This window comes from Herpailurus yagouaroundi, unplaced genomic scaffold, assembly GCF_014898765.1.
Source record: "Herpailurus yagouaroundi ecotype Mexico unplaced genomic scaffold, PumYag 151455, whole genome shotgun sequence".
NCBI classification, from domain to species: Eukaryota; Metazoa; Chordata; class Mammalia; order Carnivora; family Felidae; genus Herpailurus; species Herpailurus yagouaroundi.
This window is the reverse complement of record NW_024422789.1, coordinates 18,074-27,138: the sequence shown is the minus strand read 5'-3', so window position 1 is coordinate 27,138 and position 9,065 is coordinate 18,074. Positions and strand designations below refer to the sequence as shown.

Here is a 9,065-nt window from a genome sequence, read left to right as displayed (position 1 = left end):
TGGCTGGGGGGCCAAAGGAGCCGGCCTTAGAACCTGGCAAGCCCAGTCCCTTTCCTGGCCCCCGACCTTCTCATCTGTTAAAGGGGATGAGCAGCCTTTGGCAGGGGCCTGCACGGAGTACAGTGCGGGCACACGAGAGGATAAGCTATTCCTGTGTCCCCGGGCTGAGCTTCCCATCCCGTCGGGTCCGTCTTCCCTTCCCTTCCCCCTTTCCTAAGCCAGAGGGCTCAGAGACAGCCAGGAGCTGTCTCCCCCTCTGGTGCTGCTGACTCAGCCCTTCTCTGGTGGCAGCAGCTCGGGGAGGGTGGGGAGGGTGGCTCCCCTTGGCTCCCTCCCTCTGTAGCCTTGGCTCAGTGCCCTGGGAATGCTGCCTGGGGCAGGGCCACGGAGAGGGCATGGCCAACGTGGACTTGGAGTTTTCTCAGCGGCCATAGTCCTTCAGTCTGCTTCCTATGGGGCCCCCTTGGACCCCGAAATAGGCCTGGCGGGGTGGGGGGGCTCCACGTGGGCTTGGGAGGTGAAAGCAGCACAAGGCTAGAAGCTGGGCGAGTCTGACCCTCATTCCAGCTTGGACTCCAGTTTGGCTGTGACCTTGAGCCAAAGCCCTGCGTCTTTTCTGGGTCACAGAGTCCCTGCTGGTCAGATTAAGTCATCGAGTTAGGTCACCTCGAAGAGTCCTCCCAGGCCTGATATTCTGCTGTTTGATTAGCCCCCAAGCTGATAGAAAAACGGAGGCCCAGAGAGGAGAGGCGGTCAAGGACACACAGCCCCGGGGCTATCCTCTCCTCCAACCTTGCCCAGCTGAGCGGAGCCTGGGGTTTGGGGTCCGAAGCCCCAGACTGAAATCCGATCACCCTCGGGTCTCTACATTTCTGTGCCTCCCGAGGGCAGTAATGTCCCCACCTCCGTCTTCCCAGGGCACAGACACTGAACGACGGCCTTTGCCCCTCAGCGATGCCCAGGCGTGTTCACGGGACTCTAGTGGGGTGGGGAGCCCTTCCTTTCTGTGGGGTTCTGGTTCTTCATTTGCCGTGTGACCCTGGGAAAGCCCAAGGCTGGCGGGGGGGGGGGGGGGGGGGGGGGGGGTGTTGAGATAACAAATGGGAACACCTTTAGGTGTTCGCCCTGCAAAGATGAGGTCCAGCCCAGGCTGTAAGTCCTCAACAAATGCAGAATCAGAGGGTGCTGGAGGGTGAGGGACATCTGAGCCTGCCTTTGGCGGGTTCTCTGACCCCAGAGGCTACGGCCTTTGCAAATATTCCGCAGCCCCCTCCCCCACCAAGCCCAGGCCCACCCCAGATTCTAGCGCTGCCTCCCCCTTCCTGAGCAACTTGGGGGGGGGGGCTCCTGCCCCGTCCCTTCCCTGGCCTTGATTTTCCAGCCTGCACATCAGGGGGCCTCACTCAGGCCCCTTCCGGCTCCAGCTCTATCGGGCCTCTGAATCAAACCAGACCCCACTGGATCGCCAAAGAGTTAAGCGCCAAAGAGTTAAGCGAAGGAAATCCCCAGCTCCCTAGGCTCCCTTTATCTCCACGCGGATCCCAGAAGCTGGAGAGGAGCAGGCGGGGAGGGAGGAGGGGAAGTGGGAAGCCAGCTCAGCCTGCTCCCTCCGCCTTCCCTCCGCCTCCCTCCCTCCCTCCATCCCTCCCTCTTCAGCTTGCTTGCTTGCTTGGCCTGGGGGTCCGGGCCAGCAAGAGGCAGACATGGGCCAAGGAGCCAGAGGCTGCCCAGAGGCTGGGGGTCTGTGAGCCGCTGTGGAGGCCGCTGGACACAGGGTGAGTGATGAAAGGTCCTGTAACTCCCTCCAGCAGGGCCCAGGGGGCTGGGGTCAGAGCCCAGAATTCCCTTCCTCCCCCCCTGTCTGCCTAGGCACATCTTGGGTTCTGCTGTCTCCCTCTGACCCTGGCCAGCCCCTCTCGCTCATTCTCTGGCTGACTGAGATCTCAGCACCCCTCACCCCCAGAAGGGCTGTCCCTGCCTGGACACTCACCGGCTCAACTCTGCAGGCCCGGCTCCCTCCTTCCCCAGAGAGCTCCCAGCTCCTGAGTGGAGGCAGCAGGGGCCCCCCCCCCCCCCCCCCCGCCCCCCCCCCCCCCCAACCACAACACGGTCCCTCACCCTTGATCCCTGCCAGGCACCCTCCCCCAGGGCCAGTCAATGATCACGGCTGTGGTTATTATTACTCTAGTTCAAGGCTGCCTTGCTTCCTGCTTCCTGCTTCCCAGGTTACAGTTCTCTGTGTCTCCGAGCTTTTGACTCCCCGCTGGCCCGGGGCCCACAGAAAGATCCCCGATCGTGCCAGTCCTCTGGGAGAGACTCTGCTCATCCCGTCCTGTGCAGGCCCTGGGAAGACGTCTTGTCGGTTGCAGAAGGAACAAGTTGTTTTATTTTATTTGCTTATTATGGAAGGGTAATTGACATGCAGTGTCAGTTTCAGGCGTAGATGACTACATCCCAGTCATTTGGCAATTCTGTACATTACTCAGTGCTCACCGCGATTAGCATAGTCACCGTTGGGTGTTATTGCAATGTTATTAACGGTCTTCCCTCTGCTGTCTTCCTTCTTTTTGTCAGAGTCCTTTACAAGTCAGCCACTTTCCCTGCCTTTGGATCCTTCCAAACAACCTGGGAGGCGGGTGGTGGTTTCTTCTGCTTTTACGTGTCAAGGAGTGGGAAGCCCAGAGAGGTTAAGCCGCTAGCCCGGAGGTCACACAACTTGTAAACTCTCCCGGGATCTCAGGTCCAACCCCGAGGCCTCCCCTGTCCCCAGAAAGTCACGTCTCTCTCTATGACCGGGGTGGGGGGAAAAAGAGGGGGTTTTTGCTCTTCTCAAAAATCACTGGGATGTGACATTTACAAATACAAGATGAGGGTGATAATCTTGGACAGAGATTAGGCTGATCTCTGAGAAACTGATCTGCCTGATTGAGCAGAACCAGGAAGCCAGAGCAGGTGGAGCTTGGGAATGGTCACCTCTAAGGAGAGGGGTGGTGTCTCCGGGGACTGCCTGCCCCCGCCCCCCCCCCCCCACTCACTGCTGCCCCCCAGCCCCCAGAGCTGCTCTTTTAACACCTCTCTCTTACCCCAGTGCTCAGTGGGGACAGAGCAGCATTTAAAAATAATAATTTTACCTTCTCTGCACGTATTAACCACACAAAAAAATATTTTTGAATCGTACTAAATGTTAAAGTAGAACGAAGAGGAAATAAACAAAGAAACGCCAGAAGTGTCAAAGCCAATCTGGTTTCAAGAGCTGAGTTTCTGATCCTGCGATAAGGTGCCAGCCCCCAAACACCGCTATCACCTCAAAGGCTCTCTGCCTGGCTTCCTGCCCACCCGCCTGTCCCCGGTGTCTGCTGTCCCGGCCACTTCCTGCCCCTCTCCTGGAACCCTGGATCGTCTCTTGGCCAAGGCCAGAGACCGTCTTCATAGCCCCTTGGGCTTCTCTGAGCCTTTTGAATTTTCCGGACCTCCTCAGCCTGCTCCTTAATTCCAATTTACCCCCTTGGCAGCGGATTGGCAGATCTGTGATGACTGACGCAAGCGCCGTCCAATGAATTAACTCCGGAGCCCTCCCTGCAGGGCTTCTGTGTGAGGTCGCGCGGGTTGTTGACGGTGCAAAGGTGCTGAGAGGGAAGGTGGGCTGACGCCAGCCCTTGCCAAGCCACGCGCCCTCAGTGCCGCATTCCTCCCAAAATGACATCTTCTCTGTATTTGTCTCTAACGCGTCCGGCCAGAGAGTCACCTCCTTTTGCCTGGCACCCAGGCAATTGTATCTCAAAGGTACAAGGGCAGCATCATGGGGCACAGCCCCGTGCATTTTCTCTGACGGATGTCGCTGCCTGGCTGCTAGAGTAAATGAACTTTCCTGGCCCCTTTGGCCGGACCACGGAGCCCTTGTGCCAGACCGTGGGCTCAGCCACGCGTCCCCCCTGCCGGGGAACAAGCCTGCAGAATCTTTTGTGTTTGTCCCAAGGGTCCACCGACCTTCCTAGTGCTGCGGGGGGCATGTGCTCGCCGGACACGGAGGAGTGGGTGACAAGAAAACAAGCCCCGGGGAGGCGGGGCGGGGGGCAGAAACAGCATTTCACGGGTGATGACTCTTGGGTGGCTGGGACATCTTCCTCACCCTCCTCAGCAGAGGCCTCCAGGGACCCTTGTCTGTTCCTGGCCCGTGGCTCCCTAGAGGGGTTTCCCTCCCAGGCTCTGGGTTTCTGGGGCCTCGGCCTGCGGGCCGCGCATCGCGGCCAGTCTCTTCGTGACCTTGGAGAAGTTGCTTCTCTGTGTGGGTCTCAGTCTTCTCGTCCGTTAAGTGGGGGCACGATCGCTCCCTCCCCGAGTTATGTCAGGTGGGCGGACGCTGAGCGGGCAGCCTCCGGGCCGGGCATCGGCGCGGTGTAGATGTTAAGTTAAATAGAGTCTCTGCCCCTCCTTCCTTGCTCCAGGTCGCCATGGGGATAGCTGCCCTGGGCCTCCTCTGCGCGGTGCTTCTGTTCCCTCTCTTGGTGCTTGGGGTCCCCACCCAGGAGCCCACCTCTGGGGAAGCTGTGGCCTCCGGTCCCCCTGGGTACTGTCGCCGGTGCTGTGACCCTGAGGACTCCCTGGCCCCCGCCGACGAAGCAGATGTGTCCTCAGCCTCTCCATCTGCCCTCCCATATGTGCTGCCTGAGGTCAGGCCCTACATTAACATCACCATCCTGAAGGGTGAGTGCCCACACGTGGCTCAGGCTAGACGGGTCCGCTTGGGGATGGGGAGAGGGCCTGGGGGGTCTCTTCCCGGGCTGGGGTCAGTGAGGTGGAGGGAGCAGGAAACACCAGGACGGAAGGCTGTCCGAGACCCTTTCTTTCATTCGCATGTTTATTGAGCACCTGCTATGTGCCAGCACTGTTCTGGATTCTGAGGACTGAGCGTGAACAAACCAGACAGAGAAGCCCACTGCCACGGAGCTCCCGTTCTAGTTGGGGAGGCAGACAGTGAGCAATAAATATATTACTGCGTTAGGCAGACAGAACGTTGGATGGTGAAAAATGCTATGGCAGTGGTGAGTAGAGCAGGGCAAGGGGCATCAGGAGTGCAGGTAAAGGGGGGGGGGAGGTTGCATATTAAATGGGGGTGGTCAGTGTAGTTTCAATGAGAAGGTGAGGGAGAAGTCATGTAGATATCCGGGGAAGAGTGGTCCAAGGTGAACAGCAGGTGCAAAGGCCCTGGGGCAGGAGTGGGTCTGGTGTGTTTCAGGGGCAGGGGACAAAAGGAGGAGCTGAAGTTGGAGGTGAAGCAAGGACCCGATCAGACTTGGGCTTCCCCTCTGAGTGAGATGGGGAGCGGGGGGGGCTCAAGCAGAGGGAGCTGATCCCACTTGGGTTTCAAATGGATCCCTCTAGTGTTGCACGGCGAATAGCCAGCAGGGGACCAGGGTGGAAGCAGGGACACCCGTGGGCAGCCCCTGGGGCTGTCCAGGTCGGAGCTGGCTCCCTGTCCTCTAAAATCAGGAAGAGGCTTCTGCTGCTGGGGCCTGCGGGCAGCTGGGCTGGGGCCAGGCCCTAGACCCCCGTCACCTCTGCCTGCGCTGACAACCACCCCAAGAGCTCGGAACTTTGTCATTCCTCCCCCCCTCCCCCCCACTTTGCAGATGGGGAAACTGAGCCCCCGAGAGGGGAGGAGCTGTGCTAGGAGCACACAGCTGTCAGGAGCAGAGCCGGGGTCTGGCCCGAGGTCTCCGGAGGGCCAGGGCTCGGCTGGCCTCTGAGACCCTCCGGCCCTGAGATCTCACGGGTGAGGACGCCTCCCTTCTTCCACGTGGCCCTCCGAAAACCCTGAGTCGAGGAGGACACGCCCGGGCCAGACTTAGTTGCGGGAGGGGCGGGGGTGGACCCTTGGCCGCGGTGCAAGGCTCCTGGCTGGCGTCAGGGCTCCCGGGTCCCAGCCCCGGCTGCTGGGCACCTCTGCCCTGTGGGTCAGGCTCGGCTCTCCCTCCCTGGCTTGCTGCCTCACTTGTAAAACGGAGAAGGAGACCCCCTCCTAAAACCACCCTTCACCCCCTCCTCCCTCGGGGCAAAGAGGTGCTCCATAAACTGTAAAGTGCCGGGCACGTGATGAGACCGTTCTCTGTGGAGGCCGTGGAGCCAGAGCGCTGCGGACCCCTTTGTCCCCGCTTCTCTCCAGGCCTCTCCTCCCAGGGGCTGGGCCCTCCTCCCCTCTTCCCACGGGTGTGGCCACGGTCCTAGGAGACCTTGGGAAACCACAGGGCCCTGTGGGTCTCTCAAAGGGGAGGGGCTGATGGTGCGATCATCAAATATGTGGGGTCAGGAACCTGGAGACACAGGCGGTCACCTGCGTCTCCTGAGTTCAGGGTCGGCCTGGAACAAAGGCTGGGCAGAGGCGTGCGTGCCCGAGGACCAGGTTAGACGCTGCCGGACCCCAGGGCAGGCAGGGACGGGCTGAGCCTCGCTGGGTGGGCCATCCCACCTCGCGAGTGTGGGCTGTGGCGCACTGTCCCCTAGGACATTTTGTTGAGGGCCCAGGAGCACCCCTGCGAGGTGGACGTGATCCTTCTTAAGATGTAGACAAGGCAACCAAGCCCCTGACCGGGAAACGCCCCGGTGGGACATAATCCCCACCCAGGGCTGCCTGGCTCCTACCCAGGGCTTTTCCCTTCAGGGAAGCAGAGGTACTTTTCTTGGGTTCCTTCTCTGGGTCAGAAAAGCAAAGCGCATCCTGCACGTAGCCCACGTCTCCACTGCAGTCTGGCCGGGGGTTTGGGCCTGGCCTCCCAGGGGCCACAGCACGCCTTCACTGTAGCGGGGAGGGGAACAGGCAGGTGGAAGACAGACCCTCCTGAGTCTTGCGTTACCTGCTTCCCCTGAGCTGTGTGACCCTGGGTGACTCCCTCAACCTTCCTGGGACCGGAGACGGTCATGGTATCTTCCTTAGACGGGCATTCAGGGAGGTGAGGGCTGGCATGCACCAAGGGGCTCTGTAAACGCTGGGTCCCGCTCTGGCCTCCTTCTCGCGTCTTCCGCAAACCCACGGAGGGACTCCCTTGGCGCAGGCCTGGGCGCCTGCCCTGACTTTCCCCTTCTTGTCCCCACAGGTGACAAAGGGGACCGAGGCCTGCTGGGCACCCCCGGGAAGCTGGGCAGGGAGGGTCCCCGGGGGGAGCGCGGCCCGCAGGGCACCAAGGGCGCCAAGGGGCAGGCGGGCAGCCCCGGGGGCCCGTGCCAGACGCGCTTCTCCGCCTTTTCCGTGGGCCGCAAGACGGCCCTGCACAGCAGCGAGGGGTTCCAGCCGCTGCTCTTTGACACCGTCTTCGTGAACCCGGACGGCCACTTCGACCTGGCCACCGGCCACTTTGTCGCCCCCCTGCGCGGCCTCTACTTCTTCAGCCTCAATGTGCACAGCTGGAACTTCAAGGAGACATACGTGCACGTCGTGCACAACGAGGAGGCGGCCGTCATCCTGTACGCGCAGCCCAGCGACCGCAGCATCATGCAGAGTCAGAGCGTGATGCTGGCCCTGGGGCCCGGGGACCGCGTCTGGGTGCGGCTTTTCAAGCGCGAGCGGGAGAACGCCGTCTACAGCGACGATGTCGACACCTACATCACCTTCAGCGGCCACCTCATCAAGCCCGAGGAGGACTAGCGCCTCCAGCGGGGGCCGCTCCGGCCGGGGGGGGGGGTGGGCTGGGGGCAGGGCGGTCCCCTGCGAGGCCTCAGTTTGCACCTCCGTAAAGTGGGCCCCCGGGACCTGGCGTTCTGGATGGTCTTCCTCTTCTTTTCTCCCCTCCATCACCCCTTTCTCTCCTCTCTTGGACCTATCTTAAGAAGCCCTCTGACCTAAACGTTCTAGAATTTTCCCAGCCTTTTAAACCGGCACGTCCCGGACTTGAACGTGCATCTGAATGACTTTGGGGGCTGTGCCAAAATGCAGATTCCGATTCGGATTCTGGAGGGGGCCCGTGATTCTGCATTTCTAAGACGTTCCTGGGTGGTGCTGATGGGGCTGGGCTGTGGACCCCGCTTGAGCCACCAGATTCTAGAACTTTCACACGCTTCTACTTTCGGAACATTCTGGAAGCCTCCAGAACATTCTCTTCCCAACATCCTCCCATTCTCGCATCCCTCTGGGGTTCCCCCTCCTCTGTTCTCTTGCCCCTCCCAGCCCACCCTCCCGAAGGTGCCTGGCTCCCAGGTGCTCGCTGACCTTCCTTGGCCTCTCTCGCCAGCCCAGCATCCCTGGCTTTCCAGGCTTGGTTAAGGTGCTAAAGCCCTGGTGGGCGTCTCCTGCCCAGCAGCGCCTCCTCTGGCCCGATGCTGCCTTTACACATGCCACCAGGGAGTGGGCCGGGCTTTGGACCCCTCAGCAGGTCTAGGGAACTGAAGCGGCCAACATTCCGGGTCAATCAGGGGGAGGCTCCTCTGAGCCATGAAGCCAAGACAGGCACCGGGAGAGGCCAAGGTCAAGTAAGGGGACATCAGGCCTTCTGTCCTTTCTCCCCCTCCCAGGGTGGGCCGGCATGGCCGCGTCCAGCCTTCCCCTCCCCCCATCCAGGGTGGCCTGAACCTCTCTCCAGAGGGAGATGGCCTCCGCCCATTGGTGCTTACACAGACCCCGGGGCAGAGGTGGCCCCAGTGGTGGTTTCTGGTGCTCACTCATAGCCAACGGACCCATGGCTACGTGGCTGGGGGCTGGCAGCGGGACCTGAGCAGGTGCCATCGAGGCTGGCACTCTCCCAGCCACCCCCCCCCAGCCTGACTTCCGCCCCTGCCCTGCTTGTCCAGAGTGATTAAAGTTCGTGTGTCTCTTTGGCAATGCGGCTGGTTCTTTCCACTCGGCTTCCTCTGCCCACCTCGGGAGGGCGGCCCGTCCCGGTGCTGCCGGTGCCCCCCGGGGAAGGCTCAAGAGACGGAGGCAGCCCAGGGCTCCTCTCTGTGTGCTTCCCACCCACCAAGACACCGGCCCCCTCTGTCACTCATCCGCCAGGGCGCCCCGGGGCGGCCAAGCTAGCGCGTGGTGGCCACTCACGTAAATATAGTTACAGTTGACGTAACCTGCGCAGGCTCCCCTC

General features: G+C 61.3%; 1 protein-coding gene across 1 annotated transcript; it reads left to right on the top strand.

Annotated features, from left to right (window-relative positions):
• The first annotated feature begins 1,614 nt into the window (after nucleotides 1-1,614).
• LOC121026671 (complement C1q tumor necrosis factor-related protein 6-like) lies at nucleotides 1,615-8,809 on the top strand. Its single transcript, XM_040469462.1, has 3 exons — nucleotides 1,615-1,775; nucleotides 4,446-4,704; nucleotides 7,092-8,809. Exons 2-3 carry the CDS (start codon nucleotides 4,452-4,454, stop codon nucleotides 7,637-7,639), a joined length of 801 nt encoding a protein of 266 aa, XP_040325396.1. The 5' UTR covers nucleotides 1,615-1,775; nucleotides 4,446-4,451; the 3' UTR covers nucleotides 7,640-8,809.
• Nucleotides 8,810-9,065: the final 256 nt, after the last annotated feature.